We start from the raw sequence: 25,865 nt of genomic DNA on the forward strand, positions 1-25,865 counted from the left end.
TTGTCTTGCTGTGCCTCAGTTTCCCTCTTTATAGCTTGAGGAGAATGATCCTGCCGTGCCGTGAGTGCCCTGGCTGAGCAGTGTTGTCACCTGGGATGTGATTTGTCCCAAGTTCACACAGGGAGCTGGCGGCAGAGGCGAGAATTGAATGAACCCCAACCCGGTTCTGTAACCACAAGGCCGTTCTGCCTCATGTTATGCCACCTCCTTGCGGCTTGGCAGGCCGTTCTGCATGAGGTTTCCAAGGGCACGCGGCTTTGCCCTGGAAGCGCGTTGATGGGGTTGGCTGGACGGCGATGCACGGCCACTAAATCAGGTGCTTGGTCTTTGCCGTTAAAGTGCGGAGCCACGCCTGTGAACCGGACCAGTTCGGCAAACCTGGAGGCTGCTCTGACATCTGCCTCCTCGGGAACAGCCACAAGACCTGGACCTGCCGGTGCCGATCTGGATTCAGCTTGGGCAGCGACGGGAAGTCTTGCAAAAGTGAGTAGAGTTCCTGACCCAGGAGCCGGAGCAGGGGGTCGGCTAGGGAAGGAGAAGAAACTGCAGCTCCTCTGGGGAGGATCAAGGGGCACAGTGGGGTGCTGGGAAGGGAGGGAGCGAGGCAGTTACATTGGGAAGTGTTCAGATAGTCTGGCAGTATCTGCATGGCTCACACTCCCATTTGCGCGTGCAAATCAGGCAATAGCAGACTCCAGTGGGCACTTGTGCATTCAGAGGTAGCAGCATGCAGAACACATGCATTTGTGCATGCAAATCAGGTGTTCCTTGCACAAAGGGACACTCGTGCATGCAGAGCTCCATTCGTGCGTGCAGTTGTGTGATTCGTGCGACAGAACAATGACACAGCTAGGTCTGGAAAAGCCTTTGCTCTGGGGTGCTGCAAAAACGGGCTTTCTCCCTGGGAGGGGGTTTCTGTTAGTTGTTTTAAATCAGGAATCTCTGCGTTCCCAGCACAAGGACCAGGAGCTCTAGGAAGAGGTAGGACATCCCATTGTGGGGTGGGAATCGTACTGGCCCCTGAACCCCTCCTGGGGCAACTAGAGACCAGAAACTCTCCTTTGGCTTGTGGTTAGCACCAGGCAGCCTAGCCGCGTACAACCTCAAATTCACTCGGGGCCGCCAAGAGGATCCGTTGTGAAAAGCCACAAAGTGAAAAACACGATTACATTAGTCACTGGGTGTTGCTCAATTTCCCCTGTTCCCCACCCCAGCCCTCGTCCTGAGCTGTGGGCGATTTCAGCGGACGTTTCCGAGGGATTTGCTGACGCGTGGATTTGTTTCCCTGCGTGCTGTTAACATCGAGGGCGTCATGCGAGTCGCAGAGCAAAAAGTCGGTTTGGTGCCGGTCAGCGCCACGTTGCGGTGACGCCGGCGGTACCAGATCAAACAGCCGCCCGGCGACTCGGTGGGGTCTGTGCGGTGACCTCTGCGGTGTGGGAATTTTCCCAGCCTGCGCCCGCTGTGCAGTCCAAACTCGCTGCCTTCCCCGGAGCTTGGCTTTGTTAGCAAAAAAGAGTCGTCTGTCGTAAAGCTGCTCCGCTCCCAGAGATCCTCCTTCAGCTCGGCTCAGCCCTGGGGCCCCATTCCTTAGCGGTGATGGAGCCTGGGAGCTGTCGTGATATTCATTCATGTGCCCAGCCTGCCCTGGCCGTGGTTAACTTCCTCATCCTAATAATGTTTCCACACCTGTACCCTGTAGGTCAGCGTAGTTGTAATTTGCACTTATTACCATAGACGTTGATTGGCTGCTGCGGCAACTTCGTAGTTGAGCATTTGCCAACATTTTATCCTAAAATATCCCGGCCTAGCGTCGGTTCAGAGTTCTGGTGGTTACCTGGCAGAATCGTCCCCCTTCAGCACACCTTCCCCAGCTCCCCAAAACTCCAGGTGACTGTCGGGCCAGTCCGCCAGAGTGCACAGGCCTCCAAGCCTGCTGCTAACGGCGTGAGCCGGTGTCTCACGGGGTACAGGCCTGTCGGTTCCTTTGCGTCCCCACTGATGAAACTAGTTCAGTGGGCTGCAGCCCACGCCCTCGATCCCCCTCCTTGGAGAGCAAATCCCCCCTCCCTTGGAGCCAGGGGGGCTAACTTGCCGGAGGGCCGGACCCCTGCCAGCGGGGCGGGGGTTCCAGGCGATCAGTGGGTTTTGAATTGCTGGTCTCATCTTTCATTCAGCCCCAATCTCCTGGGCAGTTGCTTCCTTGCATCAGGATTATCACTGTGCAAGCTGGAGCATTGCAGGCCGGGATCCCGCGCTCTCTGCGGGACAGGTGGCCGCACGGTGCTGCTGTGTGCATGCGTAATCCCAGCGCCGGGAGCGCCGCGTGTCTCAGAACCCGCGTGCGGGGAACAGGCCTGGCTCCGCCCATCCAGCCCAGCCTCGGCGGAAGCAGCCACGCTGGGCTGACGGCCCCACCCCACCCCCTTTGCCTTGCAGAGCCGGAGCACGAGCTGTTCCTGGTGTACGGGAAGGGTCGCCCCGGCATCATCCGTGGCATGGACACGGGGGCCAAGGTGCCGGATGAGCACATGATCCCCATCGAGAACCTGATGAATCCCCGGGCCCTGGACTTCCACGCCGAGACGGGCTTCGTCTACTTCGCCGACACCACCAGCTACCTGATCGGGCGCCAGAAGATCGACGGGACGGAGCGCGAGACCATCCTGAAAGATGGTACGAGCAAGCGGGGGGGCGGCCCTTGGTCTCTGCCAGCGCAGGTGGGCCCCAGCGCACAGCCCAGCGAAGGCAACGGGGGACCCTCCCCTCCGGCTCCGGGAGGGCGCTGGCCTCAGGCCCGGGATTGCCAGGGGGACAGTGCGTCTTCCTTTCTCTCCCCCCAAGAAGGTGGCCCCGGACAGATCTGAGCCTGAAGGCTGCGGCAGTTGTTCCCCCCCCGGGTGTCCCAGGAGCACGGGACTTTCCGGTCTGGATTGGACCAGGGTCCGTCTAGCCGAGCGCCCTGTCCCCCAGCAGTGGCCAGCACCAGCCACTGCAGAGGGAGGGGGCTGAAACCCTGCAGCTTACGGGCTAACCTGCCCGCCAGAGGCATTTCCTCCTGACCACCCTTCAGCTAGGTCAGGTCATGCCCTGGAGCATGACTGTGAGGAACCTCAGGGAAACCTGCCCGGGGAGCCAGCCTGTATTATGTATCTGGCGTTGCTAGGAGACCACCCCACCTGCCCCGAAATCCTGCACCCCCTTTAGCGGACGGGCTCCTGCTAAGCAACTCATTTCGGTCCCTCAAGTGGTTGCTACACAGCAGGTTTTTCTGTTTTGGTGCCTGCATCTCCTGCCTAGCGGTAAAGCCAGCCCAGCTCACCAGTGGAGTGTCATAGCTTGCGTTAGTGACGGTCGCGTACCAGCCCTCCCCGGGCACCGTGACACAGCATAGCACTCCCCAGGCCAGGCAGGTGACAGGCCCTGGGACTGCCGAAGGGACCCGTTGGCTTCGAGTGGGAACTGGAGGGTGGTGAGCCGGGCCCGGCGCGATGCTGCAGGTGGGATTCCCCGTGGGTAGGGCTGGATCCAGGCCCTTTCCTTGGGGCTTTGTTCGGGGGCCAATCCAAGCAAGCGCCAGGATGCGTACGGGCCTGTCGCATCCACTTGGCCCCTCTGCCTCCGGCACGTCCCCATCCAGCTGGCGGGGGTTTCTGAATCGGGCTCTCTGTCCCACGCAGGCATCCACAACGTGGAAGGGATCGCCGTGGACTGGATGGGGAACAATCTGTACTGGACAGACGACGGCCCCAAGAAGACCATCAGCGTGGCACGGCTGGAGAAGGCTGCCCAGACCAGGAAGATGTTGATCGAAGGGAAGATGACTCACCCCAGGGCCATCGTGGTGGATCCCTTGAATGGGTGGGTGGCGGTGAATGGCTCCGGGGGTGCAGGGCCCTGACCTATGCTGGGGTCTGTGCGGTGCCCGGCACGACGGGGCCCTGATCTCGGTCGGGGTCTGTGCAGAGCCCGGCACAACCATCTAGTCCAACTCCTGCGTGACCCAGACTAGAAAATTTCACTCTGGCAATTCCCACGGCGGGAGAGGAACCGTCCTTCCCTGCTGCCTGCGTCTGCCCAGTGTGCCCGCCCGGCTGTTCCCCCCGGCTGTGCCATGCTCCGCGAGAGGAGGCCGCCTGGCCGCTCACACAGAACGTCCTGCTTGTGGGAACGGTTCAGAGAGGCCCTGCGATCGTGTGTGTGTGTGTGTGTGTGTGTGTGTGTGTGTGTGTGTGTGTGTGTGTGTGTGTGTGTGTGTGTGTGTGTGTGTGTGTGTGTGTGTGTGTGTGTGTGTGTGTGTGTGTGTGTGTGTGTGTGTGTGTGGAGCCAGCCAGAGGCCCGGACCCCAGAGGACCCCAGCCCTCCCAGATGAGCCGGGCCCGTTGGAGCCGGGCCTGCCCAGTGGCATGAAACGACCCGTCAGGCTCCCCCGCTGCTCAGCCCGGTGCTGACCCGGGAACGCAGCGACGTGGGTCAGGGTCCTGGTGTCTGCCCCTGCATTGACCTCTTCGCTCTCAGCGGGGAACAGGGCGAGAGCTGCCTGGGCCCCTCCATCCCTTAACGGAGGGGAATGTGCTTCTGGCTCCGAGGGCCGACTTCCCGGGGCCCGGGGCTCACGGGGCTGGCAGGAGAGGTCTTCCCGGGGCTTGTGCCGAGGGGGGAGGGAGAATTCACGCTGAAAATACCCGCCCACGGTGCCGCTGGGGCGGGACGTGTGGCCGCCGCTTGGGACAGAGACCTGGTTAACTGTCTTAGCAGCTATAGGCCCCGGCTGAGGTCCGGGTCTCGTACCTGGGGAGCTCACGGTCTAAATAGACTGAAAGTGGGAGGGGAAACTGAGGCACAGAGCGGGGCAGTGTCTTGCGCCACTGTCACCCAGCAGGCCAGCGGCAGAGCCGGGGATAGAATCCAGGCCTTCCTGCGTCGCCAGCCAGTGCTCTACCCACTAGGCCGTGCTGCCTGACGCCCCCCTCTCTCTCCCAGCTGGATGTACTGGACCGACTGGGAGGAGGACCCCAAGGACAGCAAGAGGGGCAGGATCGAGCGGGCCTGGATGGACGGCTCCAACCGCAACGTCTTCATCACCTCCAAGACGGTGCTGTGGCCGAACGGGCTGAGCCTGGACATCCCGGCCAAGCTCCTCTACTGGGTGGACGCCTTCTACGACCGCATCGAGATGATCTTCCTGAACGGCACGGAGCGCAAGGCGAGCGGCCGCCCCCTCCTCCCCTCCGGCCGGCCGCCGTGGCCTTCCCGTTCCGCTCACGTTTGCCAGGAGGGACTCAAGGATAATTTTACCCCACTGATCCTCCCCCCCCCTTCACAAAATGTCCGTGGGCTGGGGCTGTCCTCCTGGGGGGCTCACCCCGTCTCCTGCACCAGCGCTCCGGATCCCAGCGTCCCATCTCGCTGGTCCCTCGATCGTCCGTCCGCTCTGCGGCCCCCAGCCTCCTCGGGCTGAGAATCCTGCTCCTCTGCTGTGCCCAGCAAGGGGGCCAGGCCGGCTCCCCCCCACTCTGAGCTGCCCCTTTTCCCTTCACCCCCCTGCTCCCCGGACCAGGACGAGCCATGTTCTCTCTCCGCCCCCTGCAGATTGTCTACGAGGGCCCGGAGCTGAACCACGCCTTTGGGCTCTGCCACTACAGCAGCTTCCTCTTCTGGACGGAGTATCGGAGCGGCAGCATCTACCGGCTGGACCAGGGCTCCAAGGCCGTCACCCTGCTGCGCAACGAGCGCCCGCCCATCTTCGAGATCCGCATGTACGACGCCCAGCAGCAGCAAGGTACGGGGCGGGGGGGGGGTGCGCCGTCACCCTGTGCTGCGGGCAGCCGCTCGCCCTGGTGCCCAGGCAGCGCGAAATGGTGCGATCGACCGCGCGGCGGCGCTGGGCCCTGGGGGGAGCCCGCTGGCCTCGCTCTGTCGCGGGGCAGGCGCCGGAGGGAACGGGCTGGGACGTCGGTGCTTTCTCTCTGCTCCTAGGTCCCGGCCATACTGGGAGGGGGCCCTGTCTGAAAGAGCCTGACGTGGGGCTGGAGCCAGGGGGTTCCCTGGTTACTGTTTGCAGCCTGATCTCTCTCCTGCATTCCTCCTTTGCGCCCCGCTTCCATCCAGACCCCAGGGGAGACCAGGAAGGTCTGGGGCGGGGGGGGCCTCAGCACTGCTGAGAATCAGACCCCCCTCCCCAGCCGAAACAATCCCCTCCTTCCGTTCTCTCTCCATCCTTCGCTACCCATCCACCCCTACGGAGTCCTCTGCCTCTGCAGCCAGCAACCCCATGCACACCCGTCTGTCGGTCTGTCTGTCTGTCTATTTAGCTAGCTAGCTATCTGTCCAGCCAGCCAGCCATCCCCTGCGTAGTCCTCTGTCTCCACCCATGTACCCGTCTGTCTGTCTGTCTATCCCCATCCACCCCCTCTATCTATCTATCTATCCCCACACTCTCGTCTGTCTATCTATCTATCTACCTATCTGTCCCCACACCTCTATCTATCTGTCTGTCCCCATCCACCCCCTCTATCTATGTATCTATCTATCTATCTGCTACATATTCGTCTGTCTCTCCCCCCATGGAATCCCCTCCTCCCCTCTGTCTGTCTCTATCCATCCGTCCTGCCCCCCCGCATGCCCTAGGGACCTGCCCCACCGAGGAGCGGATCACGAACCGTGCAAGGGGCCCTGCGCAGCTCAGCTGAATTGGGCCCAGTTATGGGTCCCGGTTTTCCCCAGGGGCTGAGCCCCCAGCAGCACCCCCCCGCCCCTCCCCCCGTCAGCTGTTCTCACCCCCTGCCTTGCCCCTGCAGTGGGCACCAACGACTGCCGGGTCAACAACGGGGGCTGCAGCAGCCTGTGTCTGGCCATCCCCCGGGGCCGGCAGTGCGCCTGCGCCGAGGACCAGATCCTGGGCCCCGACTCCGTCACCTGCCAAGGTACGTTGCCACGGTGATCGCTAGGGGGCGGGGCCACTAGCAGTAACGCCTCCTCCCGCCCCCGGCCGGGTCATGCTTTCGGGGCTGCAGGCTGCCTTAGAGAGAGCAGGGCTGCCAGTCAGTGCCATGGCTCAGAAGACGTCCCAGGACTGCTCCATACCTCAGTTTCCCCGTGTGTCAGACAGAGACAGCGGGCAGGGGGGAGGAGGAGGCAGCCTGGTCCCAGCACAGGGCAGGGAGCCAGGACTCCTGGGTTCTCTCCCTGGCTCTGCGGCTCACCTGCTGCATCATCAGTTTCCTTGCCTGTGAAATGGGGACAAAGCTCCCATAAGCACCATCATACAGCAACGCCCCCTTGGACCGGGAGCCTGGATCCCCGTCGTCCTGGGCCTCGTGCTGGGTCAATCTCGGCTGCTCTGAGCCAGGGGGCGTTTCACCCTCCCCTCGTGCTGGTGGGAGCGACGCGGGAGGCCCTGGGAAGTGGGGGGAACCCAGGAGGCCTCCCCATGCGCTGCCAGCTACAAAGGAAAATGCCTTTGTCACAATCAACCCCCCTCCTGCTTTCTCCTCGGCAGCCAACCCGTCCTACGTCCCCCCTCCGCAGTGCCAGCCCGGGGAGTTCGCCTGCAAGAACAACCGCTGCATCCAGGAGCGCTGGAAATGCGACGGGGACAACGACTGCCTGGACAACAGCGACGAAGCGCCGGAGCTCTGCCGTGCGTAGGAGCCTGGGGGTCTGGGGAGTTCCAGCTGGGTTAAACCGTCCTCGGCCACTGTGATGAACAGTGTGCGCCCCCCGACATCGCAGCCGCCCCCCGCCTCCGACCCTTGCCCACTCCAGCAGCTCCTTCCCCAGAGAAATCCAGAGTCAGTGCTGGGCTCATGACCTGGTGGAGGTAGTGGTTACAGCAGGGGGGCTGTCCCCAGCTCTGGGAGGGGAGTGGGGTCTAGTGGCTGCGGGGGGGCGGCTAAAATGTCAGGACTCCTGGGTTCTATTTTCACTCTGCCACTGTCTCCCTGTGTAACCTTGGGCAAGTCCTGTCCCCTCTCTGTGCCTCAGTTTACCCGAAATGGGGCTAATTCCCAGGAGGGCTTGCAGCCCGGCTCCCTAGAGCTCAGATGGAGCCTGCGGGGGACGGGAGGGGGTTTGCACCCCAGGGTCCTGAATCTCCTTCCCCTCCCCCGCCCAGACGAGCACACCTGCCCCTCGGACCGTTTCAAGTGCGAGAACAACCGCTGCATCCCCAACCGCTGGCTCTGCGACGGCGACAACGACTGCGGGAACAACGAGGACGAATCCAACTCCACCTGCTCTGGTGAGGAGCCCGTGTGTCCCTGGGGCAGCTCAGAGCCCGCGGCTGGAGAGCCAGCGCCCCGCGGACGCAGCCTTGCAGGGTGCTGGGCCTCCGAGCTGGGCTGCAGCCTTCGTGCCAGGCATGGCCATGTGCAAGCCAGGGCCTGACCTCGTTTGCAGGCTCGGTAATTAGTTGCCCTCACCGCAGTCTCAGCTCCTCCCCCTGCCCCCGCGGGCGTTTAGCCGGGCGCCGCCAGGCTCACTGAATCGCCCTGTGTCTGTCTTGCCCCATGCCCAGCCCGGACCTGCCCTCCCAACCAGTTCTCCTGCGCCAGCGGCCGCTGCATCCCCATCTCCTGGACCTGCGACCTGGACGACGACTGCGGGGATCGCTCAGACGAGTCGGCCTCCTGCGGTGAGTGGGGGGATGGGACCTTTCCCCTCTAGGGGGCGCCAGGGCGGGGGACTGGCTGGCGTGGGGGGGGGCAGGAGGGGCTAACAGGGCTCTGGTCCCCGTCCAGCTCCTCTTCCCGTCTGTCGGTTTCCGCAGGCGTCCCGGGGTCTGCAGCAGGGGCAGGGAGAGACCCAGCCGTTCTAGCTGCATTGTGGGAGCAGGTCTGGCGACGTGTGGTGGGGCGTAAGGGGGCCCGGGGCCTCGTGAGCCGCCCCATAGCTGCTGGCGCTAAAAAGGCCCCTCCACGGTGGGCAGGTTATTTCCCCATTATCCCCGGCGCCTGGGGCTGATCTGGCCCGGCACTGACGGGCCCCTTCCCTCCTTCCCCGCAGCTTACCCCACCTGCTTCCCCTTGACCCAGTTCACCTGCAACAACGGGCGCTGCATAAACATCAACTGGAGATGTGACAATGGTGAGTGAGCTCCCCACGCCCGGCGTGCGTGGCGCGACGCGGCGACGGGGAGATCAGAAGCAGGAGGTGCCCCTGCTGAAGCAGAAGCTGCTGTGGGGGATTCCTTGTGCTCTTTCGGCCACAGATCTCCCCCGTCCCGGGCACCTGAATCCGCCCGCTGGGCCCCCGTGCATAGGGACTTAGCTGGCGCTGGAAATGGACGTGCTCTGCAGCCCGGGCCTTGGCTACCCCACGACCCCCTCTCAGGATGCCCACGCGGGGCTCAGATAGAGTCGAAGCTCGGACGGGCGTCAGTTCCGACGGTGCTGGCGCCGAGGCTGGGATTCTGCCCTCCTGGGCACCAGTCCAGGCGCTGCCACTGACTGCCTGGCAAGCCCTGGGCACCTCCCCTGTCCTCCTCCCCGCCCCAGGGATCTTCCCTGCGATGCAGGGCGAGGGCTGCAGCGAGCGTGGTTGGACCGAGGCCTTGGCAGGTGAAACTGCTTGGGAATGAGGCCGGCCTTGATCTTTAGGGGTCGCGTTTGCTTTTGGATTGTACAGACCCAGGTGGGTGCCTGGGTGTGCAGTGCAGGTGTGCATGTGTGTAGGTGGGCGTGCGGGTGGGTGTGCAAGTGGCTGGTCCGGTGCACGTGCGTGTGGATGCGGGTGTGTAGGTGTGCACGTGGGTGTGCATGCAAGTGGCTGTGTGGTGCACGTGTGTACATACATGTGGGAGCGTGTGTGTAGGCGTGTGTGCGGGGGTGCATGCATGTGGCTGGGTGTGAATCCGTGGGTGCGTCCAGGTGTGTGTATACGCAGGGGGGTGGGTATGTGCGTGTCGGGGAGTGTAATACGGACCCCAGGCTTTTGTAGGGGAGAAGCAGCCTGTCCCGTGCTCTGAGGCGCAGAGAAATGCTTTAGCCGGGGCTGGGGAGAGGCCCAGGGGAATCCAGCGTAGGCCCGGCCCGGCAGAGCACCCTCCTGCAGCGCCCCGTTGAAGCTGCGGGTCTGGATGCGGACGCAGGGATCGGGGCCTCGCAGCCTCCGGCCAGTGCTGCCAAGTTCCCGAGCAGCTGCGCATTGCGGGACGGGTTTGGGTGCTGAGGCCGGAGACGGGATTTGCTGCAGGGCTCCCCTGGTTCATATATGTCGCCATAACGACTCAGCAGCATTAATTTTAACTAACAGCCCCGGAGCAGGCAATGGGCTACGGGCAGGGGAGCTGGGGCTGCGTTTGCGGGGGTTTTGCAGGGCCGGTTTCTGGGTGAAGACACAGGCAGAGGGATCCCTTGATTTGTGGCAAACTGTTTTCCCAGGGCCGTAATTAACCAGCCGCCTCCCCTCCACAGGGCCGGCTCAGCCGCCCTCGGGTGTTACCTGAGCGTATAACACGGGCATCGGCCCAGGGGGCTGGGGCAGTTTCTGGGCATTGGAGCTCAGGGCCTCGGCATTTCTCATCGCCCAGCCAGCCCCCAAAAGAACCCCTGCGGGGAGGGGACCGGGCACCATCCACTGCTTCTGATCTCTCTCCCCCGTGGCCGTTTGACGTTCCCCTGTTGTCCGTGTCCGTCTGTCCAGCTCCGTGTGGCTCTGCCTGGCGGCGGCGGTTTTCTGTTGCTGTGTGTTTTTTGTTCTGTGTCTTCAATGTGCCCACTCGCCCGTCTTCTGTTGTTTTTTGGTTGGTTTCTGTGTTTCAGAGAAGGATTGTGGGGATGGCTCTGACGAAAAGAACTGTCCAAAACCTACCGGTTAGTGCATAGATCAACATGTACCAGAACCCCCCTGCCACCGCTCCCCCAAAGCCTGCCACTTTTCTGGAGCGCGGGGTCACAGAACCGCAGAAAAGCCACGGGTCCCTTGTCGTCCCAGCTGACCCACACGCTGGGGCAGGGATCAGAGAGGCAAAGTATCTGCTCCAGCGTCCTGCCTCTTGGGCTGTCGTTTACGGCTGTGGAGAGCCGGTGCCCAGTTATTATTAACAGCACGCAGGAGCCACAGAACTAGACAGTCCCTGCTCCGGAGAGCTGCCGGCAGACCAGCCTGGTGGCGTTTCACACCCGTTTTGCACAGTTGTAAACGATGGCGTGAGAAGCTGGGGCCGTGGAAAACGCGACCACTAGGAGCAGGATTGATCGGGGGGTTCTCCCCCGCCCTTTGAAATCTGTAACTGGTGAAAGATAAAGGCAGGAGGAGGGAGATTTCGTTACACGGGAGAAGCCAAGTTATCTCCTCGGCGGCTCGCTTTGCATTAGGGGAAAAGGGTCTGAGGGAATTCGGCTGGAAATGGATTTGAGGGGAGAGGTGCCAGTTTCCTTCCGAATGGATGTGACAGGCAGAGAGAGACTAAAGCCAGCGAAGGGTGACGGCTGAGGGCTTGCTGCACGGAGAGGGGGTGGGGGTTTTTGCGCCAATTTAGATGGGTTTTAAACACTATTGAATCAGTTCAGCTCAGGGAATCAGAGGCCTTGGGTACACTTGACCCGCTGCAGCGCAGACACTACCTACGCCGACAGGAGAGGTTCTCCACCTCCCCGAGGGGCCGAGACCTCGCTCTGTCTACACGGCGGCTTAACTGCCTTCCCAGGGGTGGGGATTTTTCACCCCCCGAGCCAAGAAGCTGGGTTGATCTAATTTTCTAGCGTAGATGAGCCTGTACAGTAATATCGGAGCCACTCACTGTCTCATATCCGAGATCACCCCCCTGCGAGGCAGGGCCATGTACTTATCCCCATGGCAGCTGGGAAACGGAGTCAGGGAGCAGCTAAGTGAGTGGCCCCAGGTCACACAGGATTTGAACTCACCTCTCGTGAGCTGCAGGTTGGTGCCTAACCACTGCACCCTCCTTTCTCCGGCCACTGTCTTAGCCCAGACCCACTAGGGGCTTGCCCGGTGGCGCTGGGTAGTTTGTAAACCCGCTTTGTTCAGTCGACGCCGGAACTGTGCGTCACCTGGGCCCTCCTTTCCTGGCGGGAGTCGGGCCGTCCCTGTGCACGAGAGGCGCCAGTAGACGTGCCGGCGTGCGATGAAATGGGGGAAGGACTTAGGCGTGTTACAGTCGTGCACGGACAGAGAGGGAGAGACACCCAGTCTGAGTAGCGAAAGGTGGGAGGGGAACAGTTTGCCAGCGTGAGGGTGACTCCGTGCCAGGCTCCTGGCAGAGCGGTTTAACCTCCGAACCGGTGTCAGAGCCCACGGGGACGGAGCCGGACGAGCCCCTCCTTAAAGTGGCAGCGCTCAGGAATTGGCTGGATCCAATCAAACTTCCCATGGACGCTCATCGCAAAGGGGTCCGCGGACGTACCCCCTTCCCCCGTCCCCCCCCGCTGGGTGGCGGAGCCCCACCCCTGCCCCCCATGGTACATGAGGTGATCTATGCAGTTTCTGTGCTTCGTTTTCTTTTTGTGGCTGTGACGTTAGCGAGCATGTCGGGGGGGGGCGGGGGCTTGGGGGGAGGTGCTGCGGAAGAGGCCGACGCGGGGGGCCCGTCTCGCTCGGGCCCCCATGCTGTCAAAGGAGCTGGCTCAGGTGCACCCCTGCAGATTCCAGCTCTGCTCTGCTGGGGGTGTCCCCCCCACCCCCAGGGACACTGGGCCGCGCTGCCCGGCTCTCTGTGCCTGCTGACACCCCCCTTCTCCCCTCCCGCCTGCCCCGCCCAGACAACGACTGCGGGGACAACAGCGACGAGGCCGGCTGCAGCCACTCCTGCTCCAGCAACCAGTTCAAGTGCAACAGCGGGCGCTGCATCCCCGTGCACTGGACCTGCGACGGTGACAACGACTGCGGGGACTACAGCGACGAGACCCACGCCAACTGCACCAACCAGGGTGAGCCCCCACCTCCTGGGGTCCTGCCTGCCTCCCCCCCCGAGCACCAGCTTCGCACGGAGGCATGGGGCGGGGGGATGAATGGGGCAGTGTCAGCAGCATGGGGGGCCCTGCTGCTTTCATGCTTAGGGCGCCCCCGGAGTCAGATCCCTCCCTACCCCGGACCCCACACCCTGGGTGCCACATCTCCGTGGGTGTCTGCTCCCGGAGCCCCTCCTCCCCTTGGGGGGCTGGACCCCAGGCATCAGATCCTGGGTGCCCCCCATCATTGGATCCTGGTCTTCCCCCTGCCCAGGTCTCAGATCCTGGATCCCGCCGCCAACCCCGCCCCCCCCAAGCACTGGATCCCGGGCTCCCCTGTTGTCCTCCGGGTATCGCCCTGGGTGCCCAATCCCGCTCCCTGCCCCCCACCCCCAGGCGTCAGGTCCTGCCTGCCCCCCGGGCACCCAAAGCCCCCTCGCCACCCGTGCCGGGTCCCGCCCTGGGGCGCGGCCGGTGACGCTCTGTCGCGTGGGCTCCGTTCCCAGCCACCCGCCCGCCCGGGGGCTGCCACACGGACGAATTCCAGTGCCGGCTGGACGGGCTGTGCATCCCCATGCGCTGGCGCTGCGACGGCGACACCGACTGCATGGACTCCAGCGACGAGAAGAGCTGCGAGGGCGTCACCCACGTCTGCGACCCCAACGTCAAGTTCGGCTGCAAGGACTCAGGTAACGGGCACGGGGAGGCCTCGATCCAGCCTGGGGGGCGGGGGGGAGCGGGGACGCTAGGTCCAGACGTGGGAGTGGAGCAGGGGCCTTTCACCAGCTCCCTTTGGATCCCTGCGGCACCCGGGTCTGGCGTCCCTGGGCTCATGCCCCTGGGAACGGAGCTGCTCGAAACGTCCCTTTAAAAACCTGGTTGGTTTTTGAACGTGATATTTTTAACTTCACCCCTCCCCCCACCTTGATTTCCTTGAAATTTTCCATCTTCCGACAAATTTGGATGGAAACTGTTTTTCTGTCTCATTTTTTGAAATGTTTTTTCCCCAGAGTTTGGGGGGGGCCTCGTCGCCTTCCCGTTTTTCGTTGGTCGGCTTAGCCAGAGGGCGGTAGAGGTTTTAAACGCTCCATCCCAAGTTGAAACATTTTCTTTTATTCATTTTTGTTTCCAATTCTTCTTTTTTCCTCCCCGCAAACGTTCAGAATTAAAACATTTTTGGTTCCCTTCCCTGCCGAAAACAGTTCAAACTTTGAACCTTTCCCTTCCCCCAGTTTTCAAAATCCCCCCTCCATCCCTCCTTGGCGACTGTCCAAAGCGAACCCCATTCAAACGTCCCAGCTGGGCCCAAAGACAGAAACGACAGGTTGTTCGCGTGGAAACGAGGGCCAAGGACGAACAAGAAAGAAGGGGAAAACCTGGGAGGGTGAAGCAGTTACCAGCCAAGTGTTAAAATCAGAAACCGCATAAAATGAAACCGATAAAAGAGGAAAAGTCAGAAAGTCAAGGACAAAAGTGTCTGACGCTAGATTAAGCAGTAATGAAAATGAATAATAATGAGTAAATATCAACAATTATCGACGTGAATTTAATGCGTTTAGTCACTCGCTGTAAGAGCCAGGGCGTCCCCCCACAGCTGTGCTGTTGTGACTGTCATTTGGGGATATGGATCCCCTCCTCTGACGACAGCCCCCTGGGGAGGCGGGTCCAGGGCTGGGGCACCCATGGGGAAAAAATAGTGTGGGTGCTGAGCACCCACCGGGCACTGCTGTTGGGTGGTGCCTCCCGCCAGCTGTCTGGCGGCACACCCCTCCGCCTCCCCCCTGTTGTCTCACGCCACCCCCCCTCCCGCCCCCAGCCCGCTGCATCAGCAAGGCCTGGGTGTGCGACGGAGACAGCGACTGCGAGGACAACTCGGACGAGGAGAACTGCGAGTCGCTGGTGTGCAAGCCGCCCTCCCACACCTGCGCCAACACCACCTCCGTCTGCCTGCCGCCCGACAAGCTGTGCGACGGCACCGACGACTGCGGCGACGGCTCCGACGAGGGCGAGCTGTGTGGTGAGCCATGGGGCGGGAGAACTGGGAGTCAGGCCTCCTAGTCCCGACTCAGGGAGGGGAGAGGGGTCGAGTGGTTAGAGTGGGCGGGGAGCCAGGACTCCTGGGTTCTCTCCCCGACGCGCCAAGAGGCCACTGCCACCAGGGCTGACTGTGGCCACGCTCTCTCTCCGCAGACCAGTGCTCTCTGAACAGCAGCGGCTGCAGCCACAACTGCACGGTGGCCCCGGGCGAGGGCATCGTCTGCTCCTGCCCGCTGGGCATGGAGCTGGGCGCCGACAACCGGACCTGCCAGATCCAGAGCTACTGTGCCAAGCACCTCAAGTGCAGCCAGAAGTGCGAGCAGGACAAGTACAACGTCAAGTGCTCCTGCTACGAGGGCTGGATGCTGGAGCCCGACGGCGAGAGCTGCCGCAGCCTGGGTGAGCAGGCAGCCGGGGGGGCTGGAGCCCTGGGAGCAGCACCGCCAGGCCCCTGGCGTTCCAGGGGGCGATTAGCACGGGCGGGCAGGCCGGGGGCTGATCCTGGTTCCCTCCGCAACCAGAGTAACACCCCAACTGGAGGGAGGTTCCCTCCGCAACCAGAGTAACACCCCAACTGGAGGGAGCAGGCGTGTGTGTGTGTGTGCACTGCAGAGACGCCGGGGGAGACGGGGACCTGCTGTGTGCACTGCAGAGACGCCGGGGGGAGGGGGGATCCTGCTGTGCGCACTGCAGAGACGCCGGGGGGGGGGGGTCCTGCTGTGCGCACAGCAGAGACGCCGGGGGGTGGGGGTCCTGCTGTGCGCACTGCAGAGACGCCGGGGGAGACGGGGACCTGCTGTGCGCACTGCAGAGACGCCGGGGGGGGTTGGGGGGTCCTGCTGTGCGCACTGCAGAGACGCTGGGGGTTGGGGGGTCCTGCTGTGCGCACTGCAGAGACGCCAGGGGTGGGGGGGTCCTGCTGTGCGCACTGCAGAGACGCCGGGGGGAGGGGGTCCTGCTGTGCGCACTGCAGAGACGCCGGGGGGAGGGGGGGTCCTGCTGTGCGCACTGCAGAGACGCCGGGGGGCGAGGGGGTCCTGCTGTGCGCACTGCAGAGACGCCGGGGGGAGGGAGGGTCCTGCTGTGCGCACTGCAGAGACGCCGGGGGGGGGGTCCTGCTGTGCGCACTGCAGAGACGCCAGGGGTGGGGGGGTCCTGCTGTGCGCACTGCAGAGACGCCGGGGGGAGGGGGGGTCCTGCTGTGCGCACTGCAGAGACGCCGGGGGGAGGGGGGGTCCTGCTGTGCGCACTGCAGAGACGCCGGGGGGAGGGGGTCCTGCTGTGCGCACTGCAGAGATGCCGGGGGGGAGGGGGTCCTGCTGTGCGCACTGCAACGGTGCCCGTTGCTCCTGTGTTATAACTGGGCACAGGAGTGCGGCTCTGCCTGCAGCCTGGCTGGTCCCAAGCTCCCCTTGACGCCCCTTGTGCTCGCAGACCCCTTCAAGCCCTTCATCATCTTCTCCAACCGCCACGAGATCCGGCGCATCGACCTGCAGAAGGGCGACTACAGCGTCCTGGTGCCCGGCCTGCGCAACACCATCGCCCTCGACTTCCACCTCAACCAGAGCTCCCTCTACTGGACCGACGTGGTGGAGGACAAGATCTACCGGGGGAAGCTGCTGGAGAACGGGGGTTAGTGGCGGGAACAGACGCAGCTGCGCAAAACCCTGCGGCCACCTCACAGGGCCACGTGCTGTGGGGCACAGACGCATCTGGGGGAGGGCGGGGACACCTGGAATTCGAACTCTCCAGCTCCGGGTCCAAAGCGGCCACCTTGGCCCTGAATCTGGAGCAAGTATCCCACCGCTGCCACCATTCTGTCACCATGTCCCCCCTTCCAGCCGCCCACCAGATTGCTGTGAGGGGAACCCAACCCTCAGGGCCCTCGGGTGGCGTGAGCCTCCGGGAGCCAGGACAAGACAGAGTAGCGGGAGCCGGGAGCAGGAATCTTCACCTGCAGGGCAGGGAGCTGCTGTGAACAGAGAGGAAGTTGCAGAGGGAACTAGTCCCTTGGAGCTAGTCCTTACCCTCCCCCAGCCCCGGGGGGCCGTGCCGTGGCTAGAGCGTTCAGCCCCAGATAATGATACCTTCTGCCTTTAACTGCTGATCGGTATGTGGGAGTTAATTAGCATTCCCAGCAATTCTCTAATGGTAATTACAACCCCGCAGCTGAGCTGGCTGAAAGCTCATCCTCACCCGATTAGCGCCTTCGGGAGCCTGAAATTCCATGGGAGAGAAACCCGGGGCTCGGGGTGCAGGGCCCCAGGGACGGGGGGATCTCCAGGGACTCAGCTCATGGGGGCAGAAGGCCCCCAGCTCAGCTCCTTGCTTTGGCCTTAGGACGAGGGGCCGGGTTTTCCCCAGGGCTTGAGATACTCCTGATATTTTCTTCATCTCATCTGGTCACCCTACACGGGGTCCTTCAGGGCTGTGGGTCAGGACTGAGGGGCACTGCAGAGCTGGGGGGGAGCCCAGGGCCGGGATATCCGGGGCTGCGGGTGGGGACTGAGGGGCACTGGCAGAGCTGCGGGTGGGTGGCAGAGCTGCGGGTAGGACGGGATTTGGCAGAAGAGGATTCACGTTGCTTTTGGCAGCTGTCGGTGGGGGGAGCTGAGCCCCCGCTGGGCTCCAGGCGGACAGCGGGGGGAGGGAGACGGGGGGCTAGGCCGTCGCCCTGACGGTGCCGCGCTCCCTGCCCTGCCCTGTCCTGCAGCTCTCACCAGCTTCGAGGTGGTGATCCAGTACGGGCTGGCCACGCCCGAGGGCCTGGCCGTCGACTGGATCGCCGGCAACATCTACTGGGTGGAGAGCAACCTGGACCAGATCGAGGTGGCCAAGCTGGACGGTACCATGCGCACCACGCTGCTGGCCGGGGACATCGAGCACCCGCGCGCCATCGCCCTGGACCCACGCTACGGGTGGGTGGGGGGGCCGCGAGGGGGCAGGCGGGCTGCAGGGGGGCCGAGCGCCCCTGGGCCCGGCCATGGAGCTGGGCTGGGCCTTCCCCGCCCAGCAGCGGCCGGAGCCCCCAGTCAGAGCCGGGCGCTAATGGGGGGACTCCTGGGGGGTGGGCGTTGCCATGGCAACACGGAGATGACGCACCCGAAGGTGCTGGGGCCGTGGTTAGCGACCGCCCTGAGAACTGGGGGCTCACCCTGCCCTCCTCTGGCCCAGATACAGGGGTGATTGACTCCCTCCCTGGAGCCATGCACCCCCTTCCCCTCTGCCCCCCCAGCGACAGGCCCTCTGACTCCTCCTCCCCCCTCCAGCATCCTGTTCTGGACGGACTGGGACGCCAGCCTGCCCCGCATCGAGGCGGCTTCCATGAGCGGCCAGGGCCGGCGCACCATCCACAAGGAGACGGGCTCGGGGGGGTGGCCCAACGGCCTGACCGTCGACTACCTGGAGAAACGCATCCTCTGGATCGACGCCAGGTAACCCGGGGAGGGGGTGCGGGGGGGCCCGGGGAGGGGGATCCTGGGGGGAGAGGGCCCGGGGAGGGGGATCCTGGGGGGGGCAGAGGCATCCCGGAGGGAGGGGGCATGGGGAGGAGGATCCCAGGGGAAGGGGACATGGGGCGCTGGTACCCCACAATCTGCCGGCCCCTCGCTCCGCCCAGCCCCGGCTCCAGCCTCACGCCGTGCCCTTGCCCCCTGACGGCGCAGGTCGGACGCCATCTACTCGGCGCTGTACGACGGCTCGGGGCACATGGAGGTGCTGCGGGGCCACGAGTACCTGTCCCACCCCTTCGCCGTCACCCTGTACGGCGGCGAGGTCTACTGGACCGACTGGCGCACCAACACCCTGGCCAAGGCCAACAAGTGGACGGGCCACAACGTCACCGTGGTGCAGAGAACAAACACGCAGCCCTTCGACCTGCAGGTCTATCACCCGTCCCGCCAGCCACTGGGTGAGACGCCAACGCCGTGGGAGGGGGCGTGGCCGGGGAGACCCCCGGGGGCCACGTGGTTTGGGGGGGGCGCAAAACTGTGTGCCGCTTGCATCCAGGGGAGCATTGCATGCTGGGAGCTGTAGTCCTGTAGCATGCATCCAGGGAGGTCTAGTCCTGTAGCATGAATTTGCAGGAAGCATTGCATGCTGGGAGCTGTGGTCCCATGGCTTGCATCCAGGGGGACATTGCATGCTGGGAGCTGTGGTCCCATGGCTTGCATCCAGGGGGACATTGCATGCTGGGAGCTGTGGTCCCATGGCTTGCATCCAGGGGGACATTGCATGCTGGGAGCTGTAGTTCCATGGCTTGCATCCAGGGGGACATTGCATGCTGGGAGCTGTGGTCCCGTGGCTTGCATCCAGGGGAGCATTGCATGCTGGGAGCTGTAGTCCTGTAGCATGAATCTGGGGGAAGCATTGCATGCTGGGAGCTGTAGTCCCATGGCTTGCATCCAGGGGGACATTGCATGCTGGGAGCTGTGGTCCCGTGGCTTGCATCCAGGGGGACGTTGCATGCTGGGAGCTGTGGTCCCATGGCTTGAATCCAGGGGGACAGTGCATGCTGGGAGCTGTGGTCCCATGGCTTGTATCCAGTGGAAGCATTGCATGCTGGGAGCTGTAGTCCTGTAGCATGAATCTGGGGGAAGCATTGCATGCTGGGAGCTGTAGTCCCATGCCTTGCATCCAGGGGGACATTGCATGCTGGGAGCTGTGGTCCCGTGGCTTGCATCCAGGGGGACGTTGCATGCTGGGAGCTGTGGTCCCGTGGCTTGCATCCAGGGGGACGTTGCATGCTGGGAGCTGTGGTCCCGTGGCTTGCATCCAGGGGGATGTTGCATGCTGGGAGCTGTGGTCCCGTGGCTTGCATCCAGGGGGATGCAGCTGCATTCCAAATGGAGCTGCCCATGGTCCCCCTTTGTGCTCTGCGGCCGGCAGAATCGTGTATCAAAGCCCCCCACGACACCCCGTCTCTTTTGCTGGGCCTGGCTGTCTGTTGCCCTGGCCTCATCATGCCGCTGGTGCAGAGAGCGCCCCCCGACTGGCACTGGCTGCCGCTGTGTTGACATGAGCGACCCCGGAGAATGGGGTCCGGTGGGTGTAGGGAGCCGGAGTCACTGGACTCTGCGTCGTGAGCCCCCGGCACCGACTCCAAAGGGGTCAGGAGAGGGAGCTGCCCCTCCAGGCTCTGCGCAGACGGGCTGGTATCCCAGCCGGCGTCAGCATCCCTGTCTCGCCCTGGGGGTGCAGGGAACAGGCCTGTCCTGGCAGGGGCTCCTCACTGACCTCCCTCCGCTCTCCCCCTCGGCCCAGCTCCCAACCCCTGCGAGGCCAACGGCGGCAAAGGGCCCTGCTCCCACCTCTGCTTGATCAACTACAACCAGACCTCCTCCTGCGCCTGCCCCCACCTCATGAAGCTGGACAAGGATAACACCACATGCTACGGTAGGTGGGGGCCCCTTGGAGCGGACGGGAGTGCTTGGCAAAACCCCCCCCGCCCCCATGGGGCCCTCTGCGACCCCGTATACAGAGCAGGAAACAGCCTTGCCTAAGGTCGCTCAGTAGGATCAGGGATAGAACCCAGGAGTCCTGGCTCCCAGCCCCCCTTCTCCAACCCACCACTCCCCTCCCAGAGATGGGGATAGAACCCAGGAGTCCTGGCTCCCAGCCCCCCTTCTCCAACCCATCACTCCCCTCCCAGAGGTGGGGATAGAACCCAGGAGTCCTGGCTCCCAGCCCCCCTTCTCCAACCCACCACACCCCACTCCCAGAGGTGGGGATAGAACCCAGGAGTCCTGGCTCCCAGCCCCCCTTCTCCAACCCACCACACCCCACTCCCCTCCCAGAGGTGGGGATAGAACCCAGGAGTCCTGGCTCCCAGCCCCCCTTCTCCAACCCACCACACCCCACTCCCCTCCGAGAGGTGGGGATAGAACCCAGGAGTCCTGGCTCCCAGCCCCCCTGCTCTAAGCCGTGGACCTCACTGTCTTGGCAGTTCCAGACAAGCTTTTGGTGAAGGGATGTGCCTCCAGGAATGGTGGGGGGAGGGAGGGAAGGAAATATCTGTGGGGGGGTCAGAGGTGGGGGGAGCGGGGCAGGGAGGGGCAGGGGGAGTCGATGAGGTTGTGGGCAGGCAGGAGGAGCAGGTGGGGAGTGGTTGTGAGGGGAGTCAGGGTGGGGGGAGATTGGTGGTGGGGGAGCAGGACAGGGGCTGGGCCGGGCGTGGGCCGCGGGTGGGGCAGGTGGGGTGGAGGAGCAGGGTGTAGGTGGTGCTGGGGGCCAGGCAGGGGGAGTGGGGTAGGGGCAGTGGGGTGTAGGTGGGGCCAGGGGCGAGGCAGGGGGAGCAGGGCACAGGCTGGGCCGGGGACAGGTTGGGCAGGGGGAGTGGGGTACAGGCAGGAGGGCGCAGGCTGGGCCGGGAGCGGGGCAGGGGCAGGGGCAGGGGCGCGGGTCTCCGATGGGCAGGGCAGGGCAGGGGGCGCGGGTCTCCGATGGGCAGGGCAGGGCAGGGGGCGCGGGTCTCCGATGGGCAGGGGGGCGGGTTGTGGGCAGGGCAGGGCAGGGGGCGCGGGTCTCCGATGGGCAGGGGGGCGGGTTGTGGGCAGGGCAGGGCAGGGGGCACGGGTCTCCGATGGGCAGGGGCTGGGGCAGGGCAGGGCAGGGGGCGCGGGTCTCCGATGGGCAGGGGGCGGGTTGAGGGCCGGGCAGGGGGCGCGGGTCTCCGATGGGCAGGGCAGGGCAGGGGGCGCGGGTCTCCGATGGGCAGGGGGCGGGTTGTGGGCAGGGCAGGGCAGGGGGCACGGGTCTCCGATGGGCAGGGCAGGGCAGGGGGCGCGGGTCTCCGATGGGCAGGGGGCGGGTTGTGGGCAGGGCAGGGCAGGGGGCGCGGGTCTCCGATGGGCAGGGCAGGGCAGGGGGCGCGGGTCTCCGATGGGCAGGGCAGGGCAGGGGGCGCGGGTCTCCGATGGGCAGGGGGCGGGTTGTGGGCAGGGCAGGGGGCACGGGTCTCCGATGGGCAGGGCAGGGCAGGGGGCGCGGGTCTCCGCTGGGCAGGGGGGCGGGTTGTGAGCAGGGCACGAGGCGCGGGTCTCCGATGGGCAGGGCAGGGCAGAGGGCGCGGGATACAGGCAGGAGGGCGCAGGCTGGGCCGGGGACGGGGCAGGGGGAGTGGGGCAGGGGCTGGAGCAGGGCAGGGCAGGGGCTGGGGTCTCCGATGGGCAGGGGCTGGGGCAGGGCAGGGCAGGGGGCGCGGCTCTCCGATGGGCAGGGGGCGGGTTGTGGGCAGGGCAGGGCAGGGGGCGCGGGTCTCCGATGGGCAGGGGGCGGGTTGTGGGCAGGGCAGGGCAGGGGGCGCTGGTCTCCGATGGGCAGGGGGCGGGTTGTGGGCAGGGCAGGGCAGGGGGCGCGGGTCTCCGATGGGCAGGGGGGCGGGTGGGGGGCAGGGCAGGGCAGGGGGCTCCGGTCACCGAGGGGCAGGGGGGCGGGTTGTGGGCAGGGCAGGGCACGGGGCGCGGCTCTCCGATGGGCAGGGCAGGGCAGGGGGCGCGGGTCTCCGATGGGCAGGGGGCGGGTTGTGGGCAGGGCAGGGGAGGGGGCGCGGGTCTCCGATGGGCAGGGGGCGGGTTGTGGGCAGGGCAGGGCAGGGGGTGTGGGATACAGGCAGGAGGGCGCAGGCTGGGCCGGGGACGGGGCAGGGGGAGTGGGGTAGGGGCTGGAGCAGGGCAGGGCAGGGGGGCGGGTCTCCGGTGGGCAGCCGCGGTCCCCCCGCCGCCCCTCACGCCGTCTCTCGCGCCCCAGAGCTGAAGAAGTTCCTGCTGTACGCGCGGCAGATGGAGATCCGGGGCGTGGACATCGACAACCCCTACTACAACTACATCATCTCCTTCACCGTGCCCGACATCGACAACGTCACGGCCGTGGACTACGACGCCCCGGAGCAGCGCATCTACTGGTCCGACGTCCGCACCCAGACCATCAAACGGGCCTTCATCAACGGCACCGGCGTGGAGACCGTCGTGTCCGCAGGTGGGGGGTCCCAGGCCGGGCCTGTCCCTGTGCCGTGGGGCAGCCCCCATTGCTCCGAGCTGGAGGGCAGGGGGGTGCCGCTCCCCCTTTCACCGGCCCCTCCCCTCTCCCCCCCCTGCACCCCCCTAACGACTCTCCCGTGCCCCTTGCCTTGCAGACCTGCCCAACGCTCACGGCCTCTCTGTGGATTGGGTTTCCAGAAACCTCTTCTGGACCAGCTACGACGCCAACCGCAAGCAGATCAACGTGGCCCGGCTGGACGGCTCCTTCAAGAACGCGGTGATCCAGGGGCTGGAAAAGCCCCACTGCCTGGTGGTTCACCCGCTCCAGGGGTGAGCCGCTGGGGGGCAGGAACGCTCCGTGGGAAGGGGGCGCAGGGGGGTCGTGTGTGGGGCTGGGTCCTGGCTTTCCGGGGTTGTGGGTTCCAGGGGGAGTAAATGGAGGGGACCCTCAGCTGTATCAGGAAGAGAACAGAAGGGCTGACCTGAGCCTCTCCGTGGGGACAAGAGCTGGGCTGGCAGGGGCTGCGGGTCGGGAGTGAGGGGCACCGGCAGAGCTGGGGGTGGGGAGCCCAGGGCTGGGCTGGCAGGGGCTGCGGGTCGGGAGTGAGGGGCACCGGCAGAGCTGGGGGTGGGGAGCCCAGGGCTGGGCCAGCAGGGGCTGTGGGTCAGAGTGAGGGGCACCGGCAGAGCCAGGAGGAGCCCAGGGCTGGGCTGGCAGGGGCTGTGGGTCGGGAGTGAGGGGCACCGGCAGAGCTGGGGGTGGGGAGCCCAGGGCTGGGCCAGCAGGGGCTGCGGGTCGGGAGTGAGGGGCACTGGCAGAGCCAGGAGGAGCCCAGGGCTGGGCTGGCAGGGCTGTGGGTCAGGAGTGAGGGGCACCGGCAGAGCCAGGAGGAGCCCAGGGCTGGGCCAGCAGGGGCTGCGGGTCGGGAGTGAGGGGCACCGGCAGAGCCAGGAGGAGCCCAGGGCTGGGCTGGCAGGGGGCTGTGGGTCATGGTTGCACGTGGGGGGAGTTGATTTGAGCTCTGATCCCAACCACCCCCCATGTCTGTCTGTCTGGTGCAGGAAGCTCTACTGGACGGACGGGGACAACATCAGCATCGCCAACATGGACGGCAGCAACCGCAGCTTCCTCTTTACCAACCAGAGAGGGCCTGTCGGTACGGACCCCCCCCCGAACGGGGTCACCCCCTTCCCGCCTGGGGGGTGGCAGCTGGGGAGGGCTCAGGGCCAGGGTCACCCCGTCCCATTTCCTGCCAGCCCTTCCGGGGCCACTGAGCCTCGTACGGGCCCCTCGTGCCGGGACCGGCGGCCATGCTGTGCCGGGAGCCCCCCCGGTGCTGCTGCTCTCTGCCCACGGGGGGAGCTAACGGCGAATCCCCCCCCCAGGCCTGGCCATCGACTACCCGGAGAACAAGCTCTACTGGATCAGCTCCGGCGCCGGCACTATCAACCGGTGCAACCTGGACGGCAGCGGCCTGGAGGTCCTGGAAGCCATGAAGAGCCAGCTCAGCAAGGCCACCGCGCTGGCCATCATGGGTGAGAGCCGGGGGAGGGGGCCCCCAGCAGCGGGCCACGCGCTCCCTGTGCCCGGAGGGCGGGGGGCGGGGGGAACCAGGGGATGAGGGGGCGGGGATGGACCTGAGGAGGTGGAGAAGGGGGGGAACCGAGGGATATTGAGGGGGTGGGGGCTGGGGGACATTTCCCCGTTGGGAAGCAGCCCGAGCCCCCCGCCCCCAGATGGTGGCAGGCTGCGGGTGGAGCCCGGCTGCCCGCTGGAGGCTGGCGCTGCTGCCGGGCCCTGGGGTGGGCGCTGGGCAGCGGGCGCGTTGCTGAGTGCCCGGGCCCCTCCCCTGGCAGGCGACAAGCTGTGGTGGACGGACCAGGCCTCGGAGAAGATGGGCACCTGCAACAAGAAGGACGGGACGGGGGCCGTGGTCCTGCGCAACAGCACCACGCTGGTCATGCACATGAAGGTCTATGACGAGAGCGTCCAGCACGGTGAGAGAGCCGGGAGGGGGGAGGAGCTGCCCCCCCGGGGAGGGGGCCGGGAGGGGGGAGGAGCAGCTCCCCCGGGGAGGGGGCCGGGAGGGGGCCGGGAGGGGGGAGGAGCGGCCCCCCCCGGGGAGGGGGCCGGGAGGGGGGAGGAGCTGCCCCCCCCCCGGGAGGGGGCCGGGAGGGGGGAGGAGCTGCCCCCCCGGGGAGGGGGCCGGGAGGGGGGAGGAGAGCCCCCCCCACCCCCGGGAGGGCTCTACCGGTGAAGATGTGACCCGACCACAGGAGCCGGCAGGCCCAGGCACCCGACCTGAGTTATTTGGAGACCGCTGGCGATTTGGGTGCCTGGCTCAGGATTTCTTGCCGCGGGGGGTGGTGGGGGCGACGCTGCAGCCGGCTCCACTCTCTGGTTGGGGATTGATGTGTGGGGCCTGGCAGTGCCAGGGGTCCCTGGGCCCCGCTGCTGGCTGGAAGCGCCCGGCACCCGCTGGGGCTGGGATCTGGGGGTTGCTGTGTCCATCCAGTGCCCCGGCTGAAAGCCCCGTCCCCCGTCGTGCCGATGCTGGTGCAGGCGGGTGCCGCTCTGGCTGGCAGGCGGGCGGGCGATGGCTCTGGCGTCCAGCTGGCTGCGTGTGGCCCAGCGAGCAGGTCCCAGGACGGGAGGGGGTGTCTGAAAGCCCTTGTGGGTCAGATCAGGATCTGCCTTGGGCAGGCCCCTGACCCGCTCCCTTCTCTCGCCCAGGCACCAACCCCTGCAGCGTGAACAACGGCGACTGCTCGCAGCTCTGCCTGCCTACCTCGCCCACCACCCGCTCCTGCATGTGCACAGCCGGCTACAGCCTCAAGAGCGGGCAGCAGTCCTGCGAAGGTGAGTCCGCCTCCCCGTGCCCCCCACGCCCTGGCACAGGGCTGTCCTGCTGCGCGCCATGCGGCTGCCCTCCGCTCGGGC

General features: G+C 65.4%; 1 protein-coding gene across 1 annotated transcript in view; it reads left to right on the forward strand.

Moving 5' to 3' along the window:
• Positions 1 to 25,865, forward strand: part of LRP1 (LDL receptor related protein 1) — a 173,195-nt gene that overhangs the window by 99,732 nt on the left and 47,598 nt on the right. The window contains exons 10-34 of the mRNA XM_044995414.1: positions 340 to 483; positions 2,440 to 2,676; positions 3,681 to 3,861; positions 4,984 to 5,206; positions 5,593 to 5,782; positions 6,801 to 6,926; positions 7,502 to 7,642; positions 8,117 to 8,242; positions 8,519 to 8,635; positions 9,007 to 9,087; positions 12,723 to 12,890; positions 13,418 to 13,600; positions 14,728 to 14,928; positions 15,102 to 15,347; positions 16,383 to 16,580; positions 17,662 to 17,866; positions 18,218 to 18,382; positions 18,614 to 18,858; positions 20,211 to 20,342; positions 22,695 to 22,922; positions 23,080 to 23,254; positions 23,987 to 24,081; positions 24,311 to 24,460; positions 24,782 to 24,922; positions 25,659 to 25,784. Coding sequence (XP_044851349.1) covers positions 340 to 483; positions 2,440 to 2,676; positions 3,681 to 3,861; positions 4,984 to 5,206; positions 5,593 to 5,782; positions 6,801 to 6,926; positions 7,502 to 7,642; positions 8,117 to 8,242; positions 8,519 to 8,635; positions 9,007 to 9,087; positions 12,723 to 12,890; positions 13,418 to 13,600; positions 14,728 to 14,928; positions 15,102 to 15,347; positions 16,383 to 16,580; positions 17,662 to 17,866; positions 18,218 to 18,382; positions 18,614 to 18,858; positions 20,211 to 20,342; positions 22,695 to 22,922; positions 23,080 to 23,254; positions 23,987 to 24,081; positions 24,311 to 24,460; positions 24,782 to 24,922; positions 25,659 to 25,784 — 4,224 coding nt within the window. The remainder of the gene's footprint in view (positions 1 to 339; positions 484 to 2,439; positions 2,677 to 3,680; positions 3,862 to 4,983; positions 5,207 to 5,592; positions 5,783 to 6,800; positions 6,927 to 7,501; positions 7,643 to 8,116; positions 8,243 to 8,518; positions 8,636 to 9,006; positions 9,088 to 12,722; positions 12,891 to 13,417; positions 13,601 to 14,727; positions 14,929 to 15,101; positions 15,348 to 16,382; positions 16,581 to 17,661; positions 17,867 to 18,217; positions 18,383 to 18,613; positions 18,859 to 20,210; positions 20,343 to 22,694; positions 22,923 to 23,079; positions 23,255 to 23,986; positions 24,082 to 24,310; positions 24,461 to 24,781; positions 24,923 to 25,658; positions 25,785 to 25,865) is intronic.

Source organism: Mauremys mutica, chromosome 20 (assembly GCF_020497125.1).
Source record: "Mauremys mutica isolate MM-2020 ecotype Southern chromosome 20, ASM2049712v1, whole genome shotgun sequence".
Lineage (NCBI taxonomy): Eukaryota > Metazoa > Chordata > Testudines > Geoemydidae > Mauremys > Mauremys mutica.